Raw genomic sequence first — 23,693 nt, 5'->3', positions numbered from 1 at the left:
CATCTTAATTTAGTGTGCTTATATGCTAACGTTTGCAATAACCACTGCAAACAAATTACAGCTGGTGCTCGGCTAAATGCCATTTGCTTTGCATATACTCCGTCATACACCAGTAGACAAAGGAAATTGATCCGATGATAGCACTAGAGGAAGAAATCAGGGGAACATCAATGTCTGTAACAACGTCTGTACAGTTTAGCCTTTATTTAAACTGGTAATCTCGTTGAGACACGTGGTCTCATTCTCAAGAGAGACCGGCTTGGACAGCAGCAACAACACAGTTACAGACAAAGTACTCAACAATAATCAAATAATCAATACAAGGATACAGAGATACAAGCAATAACAAAATCATTAAATTAATGAGTGCCAAAGAATCAAATAAGGTTACATGCTACATGAGCAGATTCCCACAGATGCTTTCTCCATATTTTTTAAGTGTTTTAAAATACACTCAGGGAATTAAGATGGACAGTCTTAGCGACTAAGGGGAAATTTTGTGATGGTTTCTGTGCATCTTGAGAAAATCTTCTGTTTAGACTGAGTTTATTAACTTGGTGCGCCTTCAATGAATGCATGAGGCCTTTGCACAAAGCGCAGCGGACTGTTCTTGCCTTTGGCAGCATGTTCTGTACTCGACATGTGACTTTCCAGCTTCATAAAAACAGAGTCTGTTTGGCTTTCCTGCGCCGTTATTGGTCCCTTGGTTGCCATTGTTACTTCATGAACAACATGTTTGACCCTTTTTATTTGATTCAAATCTCTACTAAGCCGTTATGTCGAGTTTTTGGAGCTAGATGTACGTCTAAGTTCTTATTTCTCTCTTCAGTAGAACTGGAAAGTCCACAGCTTGGGTGCACATGTGGGGAACTATTGGGGCTACGATCTGTTTGTACTTTAATCAAATAGACTTAAAACCATTTGCTTAAGCTTGTACAGATCTCCGACAGTTAATCTTGTGGGTTATATGGTCATATTTTTTAAATGTAGCATTATTTGCCCTACTTTCCTAGTTGACACTAATACTTCCCTGTCCCAGTGTGTGAGTAATATTCATAATGTTTAATGGTTCGGTTGAGACTCATCATTCCAGCTGCTTCTAATTTATCATCCTTACTATGTCAAGGTCAGGTTCACCTGCTTTAAGACCCTTAAGCTTCTGAATAGTGTGATAATGTTTCATTTTTTCCCCTTGTCACAGCACTTCCACGATGGGCGTAAGGCACAGCAGCACATCGAGAGCTTGTGGAAACAGCTGGAATCGGTAAGTGACCCCATTAATGTGCATAACCACAATTTGTACACCAATATCAGTTGGTTAAAGTTGATACAGTGACTCAAGAGAGACAAAACTAGTAGATAATAATCTCATGTCATAACCAATTACCTCATCACGTACTGCTGCAGCTCACTCTAACGCTAAACATCCATGTAGCATTTCTAAACCTTAGTTTAAAAAGACGAAAATATGTTTGTATACTGCAACTAATGAAGGTGATATGAAATATCTATTGATCTACATTCAATCCAAAATAATTGCAAAACAATTTTAAGAGGTAGTACAAAACTTACATGAATCCAGCTTTATTGGACAGGTATGTACACTGACTCCGGTTTAACTTTGCTCTCTTTGTACAAGCATTAAATATTAAACTAAAAACTACAAGCCTACCTTAGACATTCAATATTAAACTAATATGTGCAAGCCTACATTAAACTGATATGTGACTGTATATGTTTCTGTAATTAGCCTCCGTTTGGTCAGAAACCAGAAACGCAAGCAGAAGCTAAATCTTGACAACAAGATGAGAAGCATAAAATATTTCCCATGGGCTACTTTTTCCAGAAACTGGCGACTCCATTGCATAAGTATTGAATTTATTAACTGAAAATGTGTACATATTATTCGTTACAGTTGTTGATGTGAAGCAAACAGCTCAGTCGTTCTTTTTCGAAAGGCGAAAGCACACAGTCCACTTGCGGTCATAGAACGCTGTTACAAAGAGATGTCTCTTTCGCCCACAAACAACCTTTTACTGAGAATAGATATTTACATGCAGAGAGCGAAATGACCAGAGAGCAGCCCACAATAGTTTCATTTCGGCATTAAAGAATTGACCTTTGTGAACTAAAGTTAATATAATGTGCGGTAGATGACGTAGGAAAAATGAGAAGCTCGATAACCAGAATTTCTATACTACGTTTGTTTTTGGTAATACAAGAGAAGGAAGAGAGGCTTGAATTCCTACGAATGCAGCATTTTACAGAAATGAAACAGGCCACGGGACGCCACCTTATGATTTTGTCTATATCTCATTGTCTGTTTACCGTGTTTTAAAGAGTACACCATACACAATATGTTATAAGTAACATTTTTGCCATATTCTCTTGCTTGCTATAGGTATTTTTTCAAATCTTACAAATACATACACATTTTAACCACACAGCATAGAACACTAAAACTGTATAGATGTGGTTTATAGGCATATAAAGTACATCATCATACAACTTAGAGCCCATTTGTTATGGTAAACAGAAAACAACTGCAGAGGACCTTGCATAGAGCCCTGTGGGACACCCTTTTTCTGAAATCCCCCAAAAAACGCGTCTTCTTTTACCCAAAATGGTGACAGGAAAGTGTCTATGTGTACGAGAAGAATATACAGGAATTAAATGAGGCCTGGTAAATAATATTAAAGGAAATAATGTGTTGTTTCATGATTTACTGTATGTTATCTTTGCCTTAAGTGGCAGGCGAACAATGCTACAAATCTCTTAAAATGACTGAATTGAATTGAAATACAAAACTAACGTTCACTTGAACATCATAGTGGGCCTGACTTATATTTAACCCTTGATAAAAAACCTAGATTAGTGCAGATTCAGAAGTGATTTATTTGTTTTAGTGAAGGAGCTACAGTAGAGATTGCACAGAACACCACTCCTTATCTCTGCCTGGCCCCTTTGACGGGGGAGAGAAAGAGTGCGAGAGCGATGCATAACTGCCTTGTCCTCCTGAAACTTCGCTCTGCCTTCAATGATCCCATTGTGCGCGAGGCAGATAGGCATAGTTCAGAGTGCACGCTGGCCCAACAAACACTGATTGTTCCGCGTGAGGGGTCGAGAGAGGGTTGGATGAATGGTTGTTTTTCTGTACACAAATGGCCACTATGAACATTTGTTTAATCTGCAGGCTGCAGACTTTGACAAACCCCATGGCTGTGTCAGTGGCATAAACTGACCTCTGTCGCACACAATGCTGCGTCTGAAATGGATATGACGTATACGTTCATGTTATGACGTTCATTACTATGCTTATTTAAAGGTCAAGCTGTATAGTGTTTCCGCTGTGATGTCTGTGCTTACGTTACATGTTCTCTCTTCCTTTAGAGTAAAAGAAGGTTCGAGAGGGACTGTAAAGAGGCAGACAGAGCGCAGCAATACTTTGAGAAGATGGATGCTGACATTAACGTGACTAAGGCTGACGTGGAAAAGGTATGTGTCATCTCAGTCCACCAATCACGCGAGCTTGCCCTATACCCTCCGTCCTTAACACGGATGCCTGGCCTTCCTCACCCTCCCACCAAGCACCCTCCTCTTTCCCTCGCCATTTGGTTTCTCTCTCTCCCCCCCCCCCTCCTGACTCCTCATTTCACTGAGCTTAAAAAAAAAACAAGACAGCAAAGATTGAGTGACCATGTGTTTGATGCCAGGGAACTGTGTGTGTAAACGCTGGCATTGTCTCTGCAGCACAGTGAGCTGCTTAACAAAGCCGATAGCAGCAGCGAGTCCTCATTATCACTGCTCAGCAGCCACCACACACGCTGCAGTGCTGTTTGGGCCTTAGTAACAGAGAGGACTGTGTGTACATGTGTTTGTGTTTGTTGTAAATATATCATTTTCTTTTTTAAAGTGAGGAATGTAAATGTGTATGTTTTGCATTTATACGTCCTCTTCAATAAATAGAAACACGCAGTGATCGTTAGATTCTCAGGATTTGTACACCAGAGCCCCTTGGGCCTGTAGATGATGTCATTTCCTGTTGTCATAACCAATTAAATGAGCCCTCAAAATTTGCAGCGTGTAACCCACTCTGCTCCCACGCCCGCAAGGCATCATGGGTCAGCAGCGCGTGCTCCTGCTGCTTCATCAGCTGTTGGAGCAGAGCGCAGGCTCAGAGTTGACACAGTTCAGACCCGATTATTATGCAAATATAGGCTGAAAGAAAGAGCCTTTCTGCACTCTGGACGTACAGCCAAAAGGGCTACAATGGGCTAATGCTAACGCTGAACTCAACTGGAAAGAGCCGGAACAGCAGCTCAAGAAAGTGGTGTTGAAAGAAGAGCGTTGTTGTGTCTGATTACAGATAATTCATTTATTGAAGCGTGAAAGAGTCGCAGAATTCCAGCTCAGATTTAGCTGCTTGTGTAAAGTGATGATGTAAACAGAGCTTTGATAAGCTGGACTCAGAAAGGTCCCATTCAACCCCAAAGGATCAAATGTGTATTATTTACATCTCTGCTGACCGTTCTCTGTTGGCTTGAAGTTTAAGAGTACGTGCAGCTTCTTGCAATAAAGCAAGAAAGTACCAATTAAAAAAATTACATATATTTAGTTTAGATTTGTTTCTTTTTTCTTTAAAGGAAAACTGCCGTATATTTACAACCTGGATTTTATTCCCACCACTTCTTCTGACTGTGTGTCGTAATACCGCTGCACTCACCTACTTTGTTGTAGAGATTTTGTAATTGTTTAAACAAACTGAAGTGTATTTGGAAAGCTTCAGGAGGCTCATTCTGCTTGACCCAGAAAACACTCTTTCAACACTTTCCAACTCTCTATAATGGAGGTGATTAAGTTATTATGACGCATACTGCAATTATCCTTTAAGACAATGAAGGTGTAGCAGTTAAATTATTATAAATTGTCAGATTTGCTTTGTTTGCAACCAAGAACAAAGCAGTACAACGTCATACGTTTGATAACGAGCATTCGCTCTGTGTGACATCAGGGGAACATTGCTGCCTGAGGATACGGTGAAAGTTTACCTTATTGTGAGTGATTATATACATTATTCCACGGTGTGCGGAAGTGTATCTACTCTGCAAGCAGATCGTGTCCCATATAGATCAAGCTATAATAAAAGAGATGAAAGCTAATGTCTGCATGGAAAGTAGGAAATATGTCCAAAAGCTTCTTTGTTATGCACAGGAAAAAGGCTGCAGTGTAAACAGTGTGAGAATTAACCCTTCGCTAAGCCCCTTTCCTTGAACGGCCACTGTCCAATCCTACGTTAGCAACCGTAGCTAGGCACGGGAGGCCTGTCAAGCTTTCGGAACAAGGAGAATTGGCGAAATATTTAGCAGATATCCTCAAATGTTAGAGGGGGGTGTCATATTTTTCTGTATTCAAAAGACAAAAACTCAAGAGGAGAGATGTCGACATTGCGATCCTGTCTGGCCTTCTCTACAACCACCGATGATACCAGCACAGCCTTTATTTTACCACCTCTTGGTTTGAGCCATTGTAGTAGCAAACTTGTAAAGGATTTTGTTAAACTTTCCTGTTGTGCCTTTAGGAGATCCAGTGTATGGATCACGCCCACGATATGCGAGCAATATCCAGGCGTGCTAGTTTTGCTAGCAATGTGCTAAAACATATTAGAAAGTGAAAGTTATAGGGAGTCATAACTATACGTTAGGTTAAAATAAACCTATATATAGACTTACCCTGCTGTGCAAGAACACTGTTGCTCCTGCATATGATTGTCCTTAACATGATTTGTCAAGCTTGCATTGGGACCGGTGAGCTTTTGCCTCGATTTTTACGTCCTCTTCATTCTCAACACTCCACTGACAAATGATATTCTGGATGTAGCTCTTAAATGCGTGTTGTCGTCCTTCCTGTTGGCTTCTCTCTGATATTTGGGAACTATTTTCCAGAAATGTTCTATTATTTCCCTTCGAACATCTGTTACAGTTGAAAACGCCATAACATTTAAATGCCGATGCGAAAGCTTGACAGGCGTGGCAACAGTAACCAAGGGGGGCGGGACTTAGCGAAGGGTCAATTGTAGTTAATTTTCTGAAACAAAAGAAGCCATATGGTCCTTAAACAATTGATCCCTCAAACTGACCATGCAATAAGACTTTAGCATGTACATTTATATAATGTAAGCCTTTCAGTGTCTTGCCCTGCTTGCAAATGTATTTTTTCAGTGAAAGAGAAAGTTACTGGTGTGCTGCCTTTATGATGTTTTGATCAACAGTTTTTTGAGGTTTTAGCACCCACAGCTACAACTCAGTGCGAGCGCTTTCATTTTTACTATTTCTTACTTTGTGTTTCAGTGAAAGAAATCTTTCTCATTTGCTGTTCCTCTCTGAGCTCTCTTTTACACCTACTCACATTTACAAAGTTCAGAAAAGACTAAATCCCCTCATGTCAGTCACTGTTGACCATCATTGGATTTTCTTCCAACTCATCCCTCTAAGTTATTTTCAAGTGTGTTTGTCTTATCGGTACTTTATTGCTGTGTGTTTGTGCCGTGTTGTATCTGTGGTATCAGTTCTACCAACTGTGATTTATTAACGAGAGTCCTGTTAAAGTTTAGTTAATGTGCGGATGTATGAAAAAGGGGAGAGGAAGTGTGTCATTTCTATAATGTCAAATATAGGCGTGTGTGGTTTCCACACTTGAGGTGTAATGTCTCTTTTCTATTCCCCGTGCTTGGTGTTGAAATGTATATATGAACACTAGCGCTGAAAAAACTAGTACGCTCCTATAAATACTTTTGCAGCATCTTTTGAAAGTAGAGGAAGAGTTAAATTTTTAAGGTGCGTTCGTTCGTGTTTTGAAATGGATTTGGAAGCGAACGAAACCACAGAAAAGAAGTGTTTTCTGTTTTTTCCAGAAGCACATTCCCTTAAAGGAAGAGATGACATGTCACAGCCTCGTTGTGTTTCAGTCATGGTTATAAATTTGACTTGACGGTGGAAGCCATGGGGCGTGGACAGAACATAGAAGAGAGAAAGAGTTCATACATGTGGCTGTGTACATAAGCATCCCGCAGCTGAAGGCTTCATTAGGATTAAACAGCCTCCTAATGAGGACATAAGCTATCTCAGTTGAGCGACATGTCAGTAACAATAAAAAATAATCCTCTGTAGATATATTTTGTCAAGCTGCATGAGCTGTCTGTAATGTGATGCTCATAAGCTGCTGTTTGTGGAGCTGAAGTATTGTGGTTTTCTCTGCAGCTGGAGCAAACCTCTAACTGTGTCCTCTCCTCTTCTGGCAAACAAATCCCTCAATTTGGGGTTTGGATTCACAGCCACGATGTCCACAAAGCATGTTGCACTTCTTTATGGGACCCCCAGCCCTCTCAAACACGCACGCGGACATCTGAAGTCATACGAGTGTGAAAAAATAACAGCACCCGCTTTCCACTTCTGTTCTGCCTCTACTAATATGTGTTGCACAAAACCAGCATTTTAGTGTGTTTATGTTTGTTTTCCCTGATACCAACTTCCCCTTTGTGAGCGATGACACGCCTGGTGGTCCGGGAAGTGCATCTATGGCAACTTGTTGTTTAGCTGGAAACGGCTAACAATCCTTCTTTTTGTTTGTGTGTGTTTGTATATTTATTTTAATGCCATGCCTTGAAGCGAAGTTCCCACAAGGTAGGTTGCAGCGGTCAGAGAGAGAGCCTGTGATATATCTGTGGGAACACACACACACACACACGCTGTCCCGGCCGGGTCACTGCTAACACACCCTGTCCTGTCTGACTCTGTGATCTGCTCCACGTACAGTGGCCTGTCTCGCTGTCGTCCGCTCAACACGTTCTCACCCCAGACGTTTGTGTGTGTTCAAATAATGAGAGAGAGGCTGAATATGCTGCGTAAGACGACGGCTTCCATTCAGCTTTTACTTTTCTATTTGTTCCTCATTCTCATCTTAGTTTGTAAGCAAGATTAAGGAGGGAGAGAGAGAGACAGAGAGAGGGAGAGAGAGAGGGAGAGAGAGAGAGAGAGAGGGAGAGAGACAGGGAGAGACAGGGAGAGAGAGAGAGAGACAGAGAGAGAGAGAGACAGAGAGACAGGGAGAGAGAGAGAGAGAGAGAGACAGGGAGAGAGAGAGAGAGAGAGAGACAGAGAGAGGGAGAGAGAGACAGAGAGAGGGAGAGAGAGAAAGAGAGTGACAGAGAGGGAGAGAGACAGGGAGGGAGAGACAGACAGAGAGAGAGAGGGAGAGAGAGACAGAGAGAGACAGGGAGGGAGAGAGAGACAGAGAGAGGGAGAGAGACAGGGAGAGAGAGACAGAGAGAGGGAGAGAGACAGGGAGAGAGAGACAGAGAGAGAGAGACAGGGAGAGAGAGAGAGACAGGGAGAGAGAGACGGAGAGAGAGACAGACAGACGGATAGATAGATAGACAGATAGAGAGACAGACAGACGGATAGATAGAGAGACAGATAGAGAGACAGACAGACAGATAGATAGAGAGACAGATAGATAGAGAGATAAACAGATGGATAGAGAGACAGATAGATAGATAGACAGACGGACAGATAGAGAGATAGATAGACAGATAGAGAGACAGACGGACAGATAGATAGAGAGACAGACAGATAGAGAGACAGACGGACAGATAGAGAGATAGATAGACAGATAGATGGAGATAGGGAGGTAGCTTGATAGATAGGTAAACCGTAGAGCTGCAATTAATCTATTAATTTATCAAAAGAAAACTATTCTGATGAGCAGTTCTTTATTTCTGCCATTTTTCATGCAAACAGTAAAAAAAAGTTTCCATCATCTTCAGTAAAAGATGGCTCCTTTTCTTTAGAGTAAGTGGTTGTTAGCTGCAGCTGTAATGGACAGATAGATACACAGACATGCATACATGTGTAGATATGTGAGCTATGAGTTCCTGGTTATTTCCAGGAAATGACAACAGGAAGTGATGTCGCAGCAGGCTCAGCAGCTTGCCACAAGGTTTTGTTGTCTTGCCAAGTTGCCATGGCAATGGTGTTTACCCTCATCACCTCCCAACACGTTCTGCTCCCTTTGCATGCACCTAACTGCACCAGCACAGCCACACGTCCTTAACTGCACGCTCACAGTTTTACACATTTTTAACCGATTTTAACCAGCTGCACTTTCACATGTGCTTTTTAGCTTCAGTCTGGATTTCACATTCTTCAGGCTTTGACAATCATTTTCCACTGAGGTATTAACTGTCATCCCCCCCTGTGCTGGAACAATATACCTTTGTGTCTGACGAGTGTCTCTGCTCTGATGTCCTCCTGTTTTACTCCCTAGTATGTCATCTATTACTTACCCACATGTGTGTGTGTGAGTGTGGGAGACTGGGCTTTGCCTCTGATTGGTGTGTGGGTGAAAACTGGATGAAGTCTTTTTAATGTTTCCCCCAGGACGATGACAGATCGGGGTTAGGTTCCCACTACTGCCCCGCACATGCACTAGAAAAAGTCAGCTCTCAAACCAAAGAGAAGAAGCGATGAAAAGGGGAAGAATCATGCTTAAAATACGCAACATTATCTTCCAACAGAACTTCCCTCGCTAAGAACTTTTATAACAAGTTAAAGAGCAGATCCAAATGAAATAAATAAAATAATAAATTGAGTCTGCCTCCCAAGGCCTCTCCTCCTTCTTCCTCATTAAAAATTCTCCAATCTGCACAGGCCCCGCCCACTATGCAAATTTCCAACTGCCCCCTCCGTCGCGAAAACAACACACGTCCCTGCGTTTAGTGGCAACTTGTTGAAACTTAGTTAGCTTAAAATGTAGTATTTAGCAGTAGTAACGTTAACGTTAGTAGTCAGTAGTGAGTTTGCAAAATGAGGTTACAGCTGGCTCGCGAACCGCAGAAGTGGTTGCCATAGGTTACACATAATGATATGCATAGCGTCACCCCATCCATTAATGGGATTGGCTCCTTGGGTTTGTGACATCACAAACCTGGCAATCTGAAAACGTGTTGTTCAGCCTGTCCTCGGTCCCTGATGTGTCTTGTAGCACATGAAGAACACCACATGGAGATGTTAACAAGGTTAAACACTGGATTTCCACTGGAGGGGGTCTTTAAGTGCGATGCAGTGTCCAAGAGACTAGATACCCTGAGACTAGTGCAGAAGACTTTAAAGGAAGTACATTTTTCTTGAACTATTTTAGAATGTAGGAAAATAAGTTCTAGCATTTAGTGATATTTCAGTCATCGTGAAATATGACGATATATCCTGGAATACAAAGGGAGGAACAGCATACTGTGCTTAAAATATATCTGACTAAATGTACTTGTACTATAAAATAGATTGACTTGCGTAATGAAAGGAAGGAATCTGATGTAGATGCATTTCTTTGCCAAACTAATGTACAAGTCAAACACTATCGTGGGCATGTGCTATAATTTTAAACAGCTCAAATAGCTTATAAATACCCTTTTTCGACTGAGGCAGTTTCAGGGCTGGTTCCGTGCTCAATTGAGAACCAGTTTCTTGTGTTTCGACAACGACAGAACCGCCTCTCGGCAGGTTCCAGAGCTGCACCAACTCTTCGCTGGTCTAGAACCACGAACTGCTTTCGTCAGGGGCGAGGGGCGGGGTTGCCGTGACCAAAAAAGACAAACCAAACGAGAGTGTCCGCCATTTTTCTACATTCAGCGACACAAAACAAGGAAGGTTCTGGATACAAAGGCGAAGCAGCGGTCGGCCGACGAGACAAGCTGCCTTCTTGCTGTTTGGTCCTCGCAGGCGATCCAGAGCAAGCTGTGGGGGTCTACGAGGGCCAAAGCAAGTTTGGAGGAGATCAGGCGCGAGATGGCTGCAGCGGGGTTCGACAGGAGTCACGTAGAGTGACGTCATGACGTGGCTCTTTCACGGGCTCTAGCAGGTGGAAAAACAAACTGGTTCCGAGTTGGTTTGCAAAGTTGAACCGGCTCCAAACCAGCACTAGCACCAGCCCAGAACTAGAACCAGGTTGGTCGAAAGGGGTAAAAGTGCTTTCTTCTGTACACCTACAGGAATAAACAACTGCCTCGTCAGAAGAAATATCTTATAAAATAAGCATTTATTGCCTTTATTTCAGCCATTTAATAGCATATAGATTAAACTGTTTGCAGACTGGCTGCAGTGTTTTTGTGCATCAGCCTTCATGCATTCACCAAATGCAATCAGGGGTTCATAAGGTGACCCGTTGCTAAATCTGACCCAATGAAAACACTGTTTCTGTCTGGACAGGCTTCAGATCTGATGGAAAGAGGAAACAGATACGAGTACTTAGCTACACACACACACGGCACATATAAACACACCCCACATGCTGTCTAGCTGAGATAATCTCATCTCCATCTGCTTGCCTTGGATCTGTAATAGGCTGCTCCTGCTGCGTTTCTGACTGCCTGCCTTCCCTCAGTGAGACTCAACTAGCTTAAAATAATCAACATTATCGACGGCAGAGATTGGCCAGACTGGGCGGGCAATCAAAATCCAAATCCCTTCATTCTGCAGCCTGTTGTTTCTCCTTTTATATGTGTGTCCTGCCCTACTTCCAGTAAAGTGTGCCACAAATGGCTGCTGCAGCTGCCCGACTCGGGTTTGCACCTGTGCCCGAGCGTCCACTGGCTCTATGTGTTTATATACGTGTGCACGCATGAACACTCGTACGCACAAATGTGTCAACTCTTGTAGGTGTAATGCTGCGTGTGTGTGTGTGGGTGTGGGACCTTATGTCCGTGTTAATCAGCAGACTCTGTGGGTTAGTGAGGTGAGCGTGTCTCTGATGTTGCATGTTTGTGTTCTTTTTTTCTTCTGCAGGCACGACAGCAAGCTCAGATGAGGCACCAGATGGCGGCGGACAGTAAGAGCGATTACTCCGCCTACCTGCAGAAGTTCAACCAGGAGCAGAATGAACATTACTTCACAGTTATCCCCAACATATTCCAGGTACATATGACAGCTCTGCAACATATGGGCTCGTTTGTTGTTGACGTGTGATTAAACAAACCTGCATATCTTAGGTAAACAGTGTGTCCCATATATCAAGATTATATCAGGTCGACTCCCAGAATCATTCTGTGTTTCTGTCTTTCAAACCTCCGTGTATAAACGCATCTAAAAGTGCTGACAGATTGAAAAGTCTTGCCAGAATAGTGCATTCATGTGCAGTCATTAGTGAGCCTGTGAATTCAATGCAACCACCCCCACTCCCCTCTGGGTCGACGACTAAAAATACATTCAGAACAAGCGGGAAAGACTGAGGGTAAAAAGGCAGCGTTCTGAAGAGTGCAGATATTTTGTACAAACTGATTCCAACCTGACAGTTGTAACCGGTGTGAAGAGTTTATATCACTTATTAAAAAATTAGCAGAAGAATAATACTTCTCTCTGTGGCTGTACTCTACTCCGCATTGTGTCAGTTAAGTCTTATTTGGTGGGGATGTAACGAAACACGCGACACACGATTCGATACGAATCATGATACAGGGTTGACGATGCGAGCTTCTCAAGATGCAAAGAAATAAGGCGCTCACTGTGGCGCTGTTGGTTGTGCTATTCGTGTAGCTCATCAGTCTGTTGCATTCTTTGCAGACGGTCTTTGTCTTGGCTGTTACGGTAGAAGGTAGCTCAGTCTTGGCTTGGGAACCGTAGGGTGGCCGGTTCAAGTCCCGGTACAGACCAAAAACACAGAAATTAGGGCTGGTAGCTGGAGAGAGGATCCCCCACTGCCCGGGGCGCATGTCCATGTGCAGCCCCCTCACTCTGACATCTCCCCATTGATGCATGTCTATAGAGTCCTGTTTGTGTTTGTGTATTCCGGGCCCAGTGTGTGCTGCATGTTTGTAATAGTGAAAACATTGAATTTCTCTTCGGGATGAATAAAGTAAAGTCTTCTTCTTCTCACCAACACCCCCGATTTGATAGAAGACAGCGCATTCTCTACCTCAAAATCGTCACCTGCTGTCTGCACGCCTCTTTTCAGCTACAGACGCAAGAGACGTAATGACGTCGAACAAGAGAAGCCAAAAGCAGATAGCGCCCTCTGCTGCTTAAAGTATGAGGAGTTTAAGGAGCATTTCAATTCATCTCATTGATTTGAATCGTCCCTTTTATGTATCGATATTATTGTATTGCGACGTATCGTTACATCCCTATTTTTTGGCTTTTCAACACAAAGTTACAACTATTCATTCCTTTTTTTTCAATTTTAACATGCAACTTTATTTAGTGTTTAACTGTTTGTTTTGGAGAGCAACATAATTAGATTCCCGTTAAAAATCTTTGATGATGTGAGGTTTCTCGACCGACTTTTTAAGCAATCTTATTGAAGGTAAGCAGATGGTTTGTCAGATCTTGGATGCTCATAATCAAATAACTGTTCTGTTAGAGCTTTTGATTGCAGACCAATGACTGTATATAAAGATGGACGACACGTCTCCATCTGCTGTCACTGTATGAAACTGATGCCAAAATAGCCCCCATGACGGGCGCTGCCATCTTGCGATGGTGACGTCATTTTGAGCCAGAGTCTGTGCAGTAGAGAGGGTGGTGCCAGATTTTTCAACAGAGCTGTCAGTCATCCTTTTGACAGCATCAAATAATTAATTAAAAATAAACTTGTCAGAAAAATGAAAACTTGGACGTAAATCAGCATGATAAGAACTAACTATAATGACAGAAACCATGTTTGAGAAAAATGTATTTGTCGTGTATTTTGATTTTATAGTTTGACTCATGTCCCATCTGTTAACATGGAGGAGGCGGGCTTTATGACCTATACTGCAGCCAGCCAGCAGGGGGCGATAGAGAGGGTTTGGCTTCACTTTTACGGCGCTGCCATGTCGTCCGTCTTTTTATACAGTCTATGTTGCAAACTAATTGTTTTTTTTATAATTTTAGACAGAAGCCCCGCCCACTCAACTCCATTCTATAACACAATATAGCCATGCATGTATTAACATATGCTTGTAATTTAATGCAGAAACTTCAAGACATGGAGGAGAAAAGAATCGAGAGGATAGGCGTGTGCATGCAGACGTTTGCAGACGTGGACCGCCAAGTGCTGCCCATCGTGGGGAAATGTTTAGACGGCATGACGAAAGCAGCTGAGTCCATCGAGCCCAAGACTGTGAGTATGCAGAGTGACATATATCTGCACACAAACACACACAAACACACACACACACACAGACAGCCACCACCATATGGGACACATTACTCACTCAGCCAGGGTGTCAGTCACGGCCCACACACTACCGATTAGGCTTTCAGTTAACCCACAAGTGTGGCAGTGGGTTGGTGCTCTTGGGGGGGACATTGAAAATAAAAACAGCTGACCCGCGAATAACAAAGTGCTGTGGGAGGACAGTCTTGTAAGCAACTGAGAGAATATCTTTACAAAGTGATTCAGTGTTTGTTGACCTTACATTTCTAGTAAGAAAACCAATGAGGGATAAGCTTCACCCTGACCGATATTGATACCAAGCAAATAATTCACTGACTGACTATATGACGGCAATATAGAGCTAGATTTAAATAGACCGATGACTATTCGAAGGTGTTCAGAAGGCTGCTATGAATTTAAACCATTTCTAAATCATCCCAAGCATTGTTCTCTGCATTCTAAGGGGGCTTTCACATTAAGGGCCCGGATCCGAGTACACTTGATGCCAAAGTCCAGTTCATTTGATAAGTGTGAACACTGTTTACCGTACTCAAACACGGCCCGTTGATCCATTCCCGGGTCCACTTGAAAAGGTGGTCTTGAGTACGGTTCATGTGTACTCGGGTATGGTACGCATCAAATGTGAAAGCTAACCGTACCAAACCACGGCAGTCGACTGCTTTATACAATGTCCGCGTATGCACGCGGCACCTGCGATCTCATCCTCTGAACTGCAGGACCATGACTGATACTAGGGAGGCACCGATACCACTTTTTTTCAGACCAAGTACAAGTACTTACATTTGAGGACTTGCCGATACCGAGTACCGGTATGAGTCCTTAATAATATCATTACAGTTCTCATAATGACTTTAAAAGCTTGTTTCACTTTCATCAGATGTTCCTCACTTTCTGACTGTGACAAAGTAAAATGATGCAACTGTCGCTGACATTTTAGCACAAACAAACATGACACTGCCGCACAACATACCACATATAGTGTAATAAAGGTCATGTGATAAGCTCTAACATTTCTGAGCGCACTTGAACGCAGCACAACACAGCGCATCCCCCCGAAACACGGCAGTGAGGGAGACATGCCCGGACTTGTTTAGCACTGCGGAGACATCAGTGATCGCCGACGGACTCTTTTTATCGTGTGCGTCCATGAATATGTAAGTTAGTTTGCGTTCATGTCTATGTTACACTCTGTTAGCGTCAGTTTGGCCGTGAGTGTATATGTTAGTGCTGTCTGTGAGGACTAAGCCTTTTTCCGCCTCCCTGCTTAACTAACGGGAGGCTAACGCCAAGCCGTAAAGATATATCGGGTGCAGTTGTATCAGCGTAGTTTTACGAGTATGAGTGCTTAAGCTCCGATACCGCCCGATACCCGATACTGGTATCGGTATCGGTGCATCCCTAGCTGATACCGTAGGAATGTCGGTGAGAGGGTCGTTCTTAAGATTTTCTCCAAAACATATAGCAGGCATAGTGCGATGGTCGGCTCCGTTGTTTGGGCTTGGGATCATGCGATTCACACGCTTTTTGACACTGAAAAGACAACATAAACAATGTTGACGTAGTTGATGACACTCTTCTTCTTCTCCGTATTTTTGAGGCGCATTACCGCCACCTTCTGCTTCGGAGTCCTACCGCAAGTGTACTCGGGTACGGAACGAAATTATTCATGTGAAAGCTGACCGGCGGGGGAGAGGAGAGGGAGGGTACTCGGGTAGAGTACGAAGCAATCGTACCGAATGTGAAAACGCGTTAAGTTCTGTAGAAAAAGTTTTCAAATATATAATATCAATATTGAAAAGCCTATATAATGTCTGTGATATATCTACATATCGGTGGGGAAATATGTCTGTCAAGCTCTCGTACAAGAACACACTATAATTGTCCCTTTGATGGCTCCTCGTGCTTTTACCTTAAAAAAAACGATCCTCCCCCCAACAGTAACTGAGGCACAAGTTCCCCATGCACACATGGTATGTGTATCATGTATCAGCTTCATATTAACGGCCAGGCACGGTTAGTAGGGTATTTTCTGATCTATCGCTCTGCCTGACACCGAGTTGGATGATTTCCCCACACTTTTTCTTATAACACCTGTACCTGGTCAAGAAATAGGAGGAAGTAGAATCACTCTGCACTTCCTGTAGTCTAATAGAGCCTTTGTATTTAAATTCAAACACTTCCAAGCAGCTCATATACACTTCTGTTAAAGGGCTTTTTATTGTTTATTATTAAGAAGGGAAAGGAAGCGTTCGCCTGCATTAAAGGCAGAGCGAGCGGTGTGATATATTGAGATGTCACATGTTGGCTGCTTGCCGCATGACAAAAAGCAAGACTATCCCCAGGCTTTGCATAGTATGTGTGTGTGTGTGTGTTTGTGTGTGTCTAGCTGTGTGCATGGCCCAGCTCCAGGGAGATGACTCCAGCCTGTGACTGGCTGCTGCAGTAAACAACGGCTCCGACTGACACATCACATGCTCCTTCCTTGATTCTCCCTCTGTCTCTCTTCCCCTCATGGTCTCCTCTCATGTGAACTATACGTGCACAGCAGCAGATCCTTGACCCCCCCACCCCCTCGTCCTAACGCCGACCAGACCCCCGGCTCTTATCAGCTCAGATAGGCCGATGCACGCTGCGTTTGATTAATGTGCGTCTTCCTGTGTCTGATGAGCCTGCTGGCTGTGTTCGATGTTTTTGTCGTAACTCCTGCCTGACAGATTTGGGTCTTTTCCTCTGTCTTCAGTGGCCCACAAACTGAAGAGCGACAGCCTCTCTCTCCCTCCTCTTTTATGACTCACTGCTGGACTGTTATCAGACAGAAACTACTATAAACAAGAGCGCCACCAGGCCTACATTGTGTTGTATCTTATCTGCAGACCTGCTGATTAGCAGGACAATCTAAACACGCAGACATCCGACATTGTTGCTTTACATGTTAGGATTCTTTCATTAAAATGTACATACACAGCGGGTTAAAATTGACCAAAGTGAGCATTTAATTTAAAAAATCAAGCTCTACTTTTTTCCTCCAAGTCCGCCTACATGAGCATGTCTGAAGGAAATACACAGACACACACACACAGACGACACAGCATAGCCTGCGGTAGCCTGCAGCGGCACTTTGCGAGACACCATGGTCACTGCCAGAGTTAGTGATAACAGAGAAACAACAGAAACCAGCTCAGCAGAACCATAAAGTCCTCCTGCTCCTGAGTTTGTTTGCTTTCCTCGTGAGACTTTATATTCTAACAGTAATGTTATAAAACTAAGGTTTACATTTACAAAATGTTTTTTGGCCTTGTTCAGCCTTTATTGAAAGCGAGGACAGGGGATAGTGTTGGAAACAGGGGAAGAGAGAGCAGGGGATCACACGCAGCAAAGGGTCGAGAGTTGGGGTCGAACTCGGGGCCCCATCGAGGACTATAGCCTCTGTTCACAGGCCGCCGATTTGACCGCTGAGCTAATCCAGTTCCCCCTTAAGAATATGAATATACATGTTTTTAATCATAAATTATGATTTGTACATGGCTATTTAAATGAACATTCTCGTTTACACATAGCTGTTTATCCTGGGATTAACTCAAGCCTTGCAAACTGTTGATTAGGGATCGACCGATTAGCGGCCGGGCCGATTAGCGGCGCCGATATTCGGCATTTTGACGCATATTGGCATCGGCCTTTTTTGTTTTTTCTTTTTGTTTTTCTATCCGATGGCCGATAAGAGTGCAGAGTGCTCGGCGGAGAGGAGAAAAAGATCATTTCTTTGCAAATTTTATTGAACTTTGTTTTATTTACTTAATAAAACTTCAGGAAGTTATTTATTTATTTATTTAAATTTTCAGTTAACTTTATAAGACATGCTGCTGACCCTGGGAACTCCCTGCGCTTTTTGTTTGTTTGTTTAATAAACATATTCTTAAAGGCATTTAAACAACGTTAAGTGTTAAGTTTGTATTATTCAAAGTTTTGACGCCAATATTTTAACTTTTACTGCAAATGAATCGGCTCCAAATATCGGTCATGGGCCTCCTTGACTTATAATAATCGGTATCGGTATCGGCCCTGAAAAAACCATAACGGTCTATTTCTACTGTTGATTACCGTAAAATCCATAATATAAGTCTTGCCGGAATGAAGACGCAGTCAGTTTTTGGGGGTATCCCAGAAGGAAAAAAGATTTTCTCTAGCTATTAATAAATAATTATAAACATGTATACAAGTTATTTAAACACATTCAACACACACAGTTTATACAATCTGTGTTCACCATGTCATGTTTGCAATCCTGCTAGCTACCGCTGCGGCAGTTGAGCTCAGCCTACGGTAACGTTGATTGTTGTGAGGGTGGCGGCTGCACCGACACCGCATGATGTCCTCTCTCTGCATTTTTACCAGGGTAGTGGTTGCACCGGTGTATCGGACGCAGCCCACTTTTTAGATGGGAAAAAAATGTTTTAAAAGTGCCTCTTATACACAAATGTTACGGTAGTTGTGTTTTCTTACAGCGCAAAGGGCTGATTGTAAACAGCAGGAGGCTGTGTGTCGCTAACTGAGAGCCATATTCTGAATGCAGCGTATACGTTTCCAAACAATGCTCCTAAAACCAGAATAATATCGTTCTGCTTACTTTAACTGACATACTTTAAAACATGGTAATTGTTTTAAACTTATATTATTCATTTTCCCTCCTTAGCACCCTGTACCCTAGCCTTTTGAGTAATATGGCATAGTTATAGTAATGTTTATAACAGTCATTGCACCTGAGAAATAAAGTGAATAAGAAGAGCCTGTGTCCAATTTGGAATATTGTTATTTTCATGATTATTGTGGAAAATTTAAGTCATTTAAAAATGTTTAAATCAAAAATGTAATCAAATTGTGGCCTTAAAATCCAAATTTAAATCGTATCTTTGAGTATAAGACTGTTGCTGATTGCTGCATCCCCCCCCTCAGGACTCAAAGCAGGTGGTGGAGTCCTACAAGTCCGGATTCGAGCCCCCGGGCGACGTGGAGTTCGAGGACTACGGCCAGGCCATGAAGAGGACGGCGTCTGAGACCAGCCTGTCCAGAGAGACCAAGGAGAAGCCCACCGGCAAGAGCAAGGGCAAACTGTGGCCTTTCATTAAGAACAAGAACAAGGTAACACATGAATGCACACATTTACACCTGATCGCGCCGCAAAGCCTCGCTGGCATTTCGTCTCACTCGGAGGTCACCTTGCACTGTGGGGAGAATAATGTGTTGTGCGGGTTGGAGGGCTGGAGGGAGGTCGTATCATGTTATGTTGGCTCTGTCTTGTAACACCATAGAACTATATGTGTTCAGTGTCACATTTGTAGCTTCTGTTGCATTTATAGCTCTAGTCTTGTGTTTAATTTCACTTTTGTGTAGATAATTTTGTTAATTTCCTTTGAGAAATTGCAATTTCTGTTGTTGTTATTATTCGCCACCCGTTTCCCCCCTCCCTCGCAATCACCCTCGCCAATTTTGGGAGCCTCCCGTTTTCTATAACACACACTAATGCAATCCTACCTTCATCTTTGTGGACGGACTCAACTGGCACATTTTAACTTGATCTAAAGTAACCTGGTGTTCAAACTCCTTCGGTTTCCTGCTTCTGCAGCAAAACTGATCTCTGACTGTCTTATGGGCTGGTGGCACTGTTGGTGTTGAACTAGACACGAGCATGTGTGAGTAACTGGGTGTGTGTGTGGGGGAAAGAGAGGCTGGAAGCGAGTGTGTGCAATGCGAGAGAAACCCAGCGTACTTTACTTTAGAGAATGGTGTTTGAACTTCTGTTATCTGCTGTGTGCAACCTCCCGAATCTAAGGCACACTTATTCAGAGCAGGATTAATTTCCTGCAGCCGCACAGAGAGGTATTTCCACTTTAATCGCACACATGCATGCAAGCAGAACAGAAACAATTACCACATTAAAGGTATAATAAGTAGGATTTTTCACATTCAAACTGGGCATCACGCTTAGCTTTAGCTTAGCTTGTCCTTCCCGGTTTGAGGCTCCTACTTGTCCAACAGAAAGAAGGCCACCTCTGCGACGCTCTTGCGCCATGTTCGCCGGTCTGAAAGGGGCCCAGTTGCTAATTTGAGCCACTCCCACACTCACCTGAACGCTGTGATTGGCTCAGGGAACCACCACAGCGCCCCTCCTGAAAACGTCCCGTGCAAAGCAACACAACAGAACAGATGCAGAGGGAAGGGTCTGCACACACTCACCAACACACATGTTTAGGGGCCCATTTGTATTTTATTTTTCCAGGAAAATCCTACTTATTATACCTTTAAACATCAGATTGATAATTCAGTATAACAGCACCATTTCTGCCCCGTGTAATCAGGGTTTTTAAGAGTCTCTTTGTGTCTAAAAGAAGGCTTTCTGAATCACTTCCCCATGCATGTGCGCTGCTCCACTCTCCTAACGTCTCAACTTCTGGTGATGAATAATGCAGTCAGATGTTTTAGGACAGCGATAAGCAATTCAATTCCTCTTGGTGATGACCTCAAAATTCAGCGGCTGATATCCTCGGGGATGTGGGGAATTTCTCGTCCTAGCTGGCATGTGATGAGGTCGAGAAAAAAAAAAAGGGAAAAGGATTTCCAAAATGGACGCCTGCATGCGCTTTGACTGACCGCTGTTTGCTTCGTCGCAGCCGCTTGCTTTAACACGTTTTTACGCTTCCTACTCACTCTGTTTTTGTTTCCTTTGTATTTTACGTTTAATATGTTTTCTCCACAACATAACTGATACACTAGGTTTGACGTTGCTTTGGTTAACTTTTACGTTCTGTTTGGGTTTTCTGTTGTGTGTTTCTTTTTTAATATTTGTAGGAGGCTTATTTATTTCGTTTTGTGTTCCCTCCTCCTTTTTTCCTCCTTTGTCTGTTTTTCGTTGGATTCTTGCCCCCTTTATTCTTCTTCTTCTTCCATGTTTTTCCTCCTCTTCCTCCTCTTCCCCTCCGTCACGGCTCCCTCTCTTACTGGTAGCTTATGTCCCTGTTAACGTCCCCCCACCAGCCCCCACCTGCCCCCCCAGCCACATCCCCGCCCTCACCCTCTGCTGTTCCCAACGACTCCCAATCTCCCAAGCAGCAAAAGGAGCCCCTCTCCCACCGCCTCAACGACTTCATGGCCTCCAAACCCAAAATGCACTGCCTCCGGAGCCTGAGGCGAGGGGTAAGTGTGTTTGTCCAGCCAGCTTTGTGCACGTGTGCGTGTCTCTCTCTCTACACCTGTATCTGAGCTGTGTACCTGCTGCACTGTATGGGTGAAGACATTGATCATGAACATTATCTCTGTTATCTAAAAGCATCTGTATGTAGGCAGTGTGACCTTCATTATAAAACAGCGCCATTCAGCGTCTTCAAAATTGGTCCTACTCTTCCTAAAATGGTATAAGGAGTGAATTTCAGCAGCACGACGGGCCTCTTACCTTCACTCATACAGTGCTCAGCCTTGTTTTGCTTCTGTAGCATGCTTACGTAGCGCACAACTATGAATCCATGGTACTTGTCTGACTCACCAACAGTCTCTCCATCTTGTCCCTCCATTCTTCACATTAACTCTGTACTCACAATGACAGTCCCTCCTCCAACCCACCTCCCCCCCCCTTTGATTAGCAAGACGCCTTAGCAGTCTTGGCAGTAGCATGGAGACTGCAGTCGCTCTCACTGCGCACCTCTTCTCTGCAGTCTGTGCTGGAGGCAGATTGTTTTGGGGTTTCTTTTTGCATATGATACGCAGGGTGTAACGATCCATTGCTTTGGATATTTATATAGTTTTAATGAGCATATCAAACAAGTGAAACCTCAGTCTTTATCATTGTCCTAAAGTTAGGCCTTTATTTTGAAAGTCTCATGGCACATCTGTGTCAACGTACAAGCTTTATGGTTGCAGGCAGCCAAGAAAAAGCCAGATAATGCTGACATTAAAGCCCGACCAGTGTGGGATATTTGAGGCTGATAGTGATGCCGATTTAAGAGCGGATATTTCACACACAAAAAAACTAGATATAGTGGCCAGAGTACGTTTTTGAGCAGGATTGAAAATAGACTTTTTCTATGTGGTTTGTGCACCGATTATAACTATGCAGAGGTACTCAAAAGAATGTTGTCTTAAATACATAAATCTAATTAATATACATCGTCAACCAGTTCTAGTGTGGACCACTGTCTCAGCTCAGCTGTGATGCTCTGCTACATGTGACTACAGACCAATGACTGTATATATATAGATGGACGACACATCTCCATCTGCTCTCTTGAACGAAAGGGATGCCAAAACAGCCCCCGTGATAGGCGCTGCCATCTTGTGATGGTGACGTCATTTGGAGTCTGCGCAGTAGAGATCGGCGTGTGGAGTCGTCACAGCCACTTCCCCAAACCCAAACACACACTTAACTTACCGAAAGAAACAGCATTGATCCCGCACGCCGGCGTGTTTAACAGCAGAACAGCTTCTTGTGTTGGTCTGAGGTTAACGTTCACAGATATGGAAACTTCAATAACTGTAGTGATTGTTTAAGTTACGTCTCCTCTCGCCGTTCCTCCTCTACTCTGCTAATCCGGAACAGTTGTCAACAGAGCTGTCAATCATCCTTTTTACAGCATCAAATAACTAATTAAAAATAAACTTGAACACTTGGATGTAAATCAGCATGATAAGAACTAACTGTAATGACAGAAACATGTTTGAGAAACATTAATTTGGCGTGTATTTTGATTTTATAGTTTGACTCATGTCCCATCTGTTAACATGGAGGAGGCGGGCTTTATGACCTATACTGCAGCCAGTCAGCAGGGGGCGATAGAGAGGGATTGGCTTCACTTTTAGGGAGCTGTCATGTCGTCCATCTTTTTATACAGTCTGTGAGTCAGAGCGCTGTACAAACTATGTGATGACACTGTTTCTTAATAACCCCAAACATTATTTCCTGCGTTATGTTAAAAACATTGACATGTCGGTGCATATAGAAAAACCTATACATGCTAATACAGGTATATCTATGTCAGGCTTATATCAGTCAGACTCTAATATCGACTGCCCGATCTGAAATTAGTTAACGATGTGGAAATAATTTGGATTATGGAGGAAAGATGGGCTTTAAATTGAAGTAGCTGTTATTATGAGATCATGTTTAAATTGATTTTGTGAGTTTATATGGATTTAGCTTTTATTAAATTTGCCTATTATATCATCAATCACCAGCCAATGAATAGATTTAAATCAAAATTATATCATGGCAGACTTTGTAATATCAGAAAATATCGTTTAATTGGGGAAAAAATGTATATAACATCCGATCGTGATGAAACATGATCAACTCCAATATGTGAAATTGGAGGATAAGAGCTTAAAGAACAGTGAGAACAAACGAATGTGTTGTGGACGTGGCAGCAGGGCGGCTGAGTCACCCCGTGTTGTGTTCAAAGAGTAATTTTAGAAGGCTTCCTTGCGGGAGGCTTTATCAGCACCAGCCC

General features: G+C 43.0%; 1 protein-coding gene across 16 annotated transcripts in view; it reads left to right on the top strand.

Annotated features, from left to right (window-relative positions):
• fnbp1b (formin binding protein 1b) overlaps nucleotides 1-23,693 on the top strand; it is an 85,184-nt gene that overhangs the window by 41,483 nt on the left and 20,008 nt on the right. For 7 of the 16 annotated variants that reach the window (XM_069672940.1, XM_069672942.1, XM_069672946.1 and 4 more), the window contains exons 5-11: nucleotides 1,202-1,264; nucleotides 3,391-3,495; nucleotides 7,665-7,679; nucleotides 11,835-11,963; nucleotides 13,999-14,145; nucleotides 19,153-19,338; nucleotides 21,202-21,390. In XM_069672940.1, the coding sequence (XP_069529041.1) occupies nucleotides 1,202-1,264; nucleotides 3,391-3,495; nucleotides 7,665-7,679; nucleotides 11,835-11,963; nucleotides 13,999-14,145; nucleotides 19,153-19,338; nucleotides 21,202-21,390 (834 nt within the window). The remainder of the gene's footprint in view (nucleotides 1-1,201; nucleotides 1,265-3,390; nucleotides 3,496-7,664; nucleotides 7,680-11,834; nucleotides 11,964-13,998; nucleotides 14,146-19,152; nucleotides 19,339-21,201; nucleotides 21,391-23,693) is intronic. The other 9 variants (XM_069672956.1, XM_069672955.1, XM_069672954.1 and 6 more) reach the window with 5 other exon arrangements.

Source organism: Semicossyphus pulcher, unplaced genomic scaffold (genome assembly GCF_022749685.1).
Source record: "Semicossyphus pulcher isolate SPU_LCO1_2020_fin unplaced genomic scaffold, fSemPul1.0.p SCAF_22, whole genome shotgun sequence".
NCBI classification, from domain to species: Eukaryota; Metazoa; Chordata; class Actinopteri; order Labriformes; family Labridae; genus Semicossyphus; species Semicossyphus pulcher.
The sequence above is the reverse complement of the archived record's forward strand: the minus strand, read 5'-3'. Positions and strand labels throughout refer to the sequence as shown.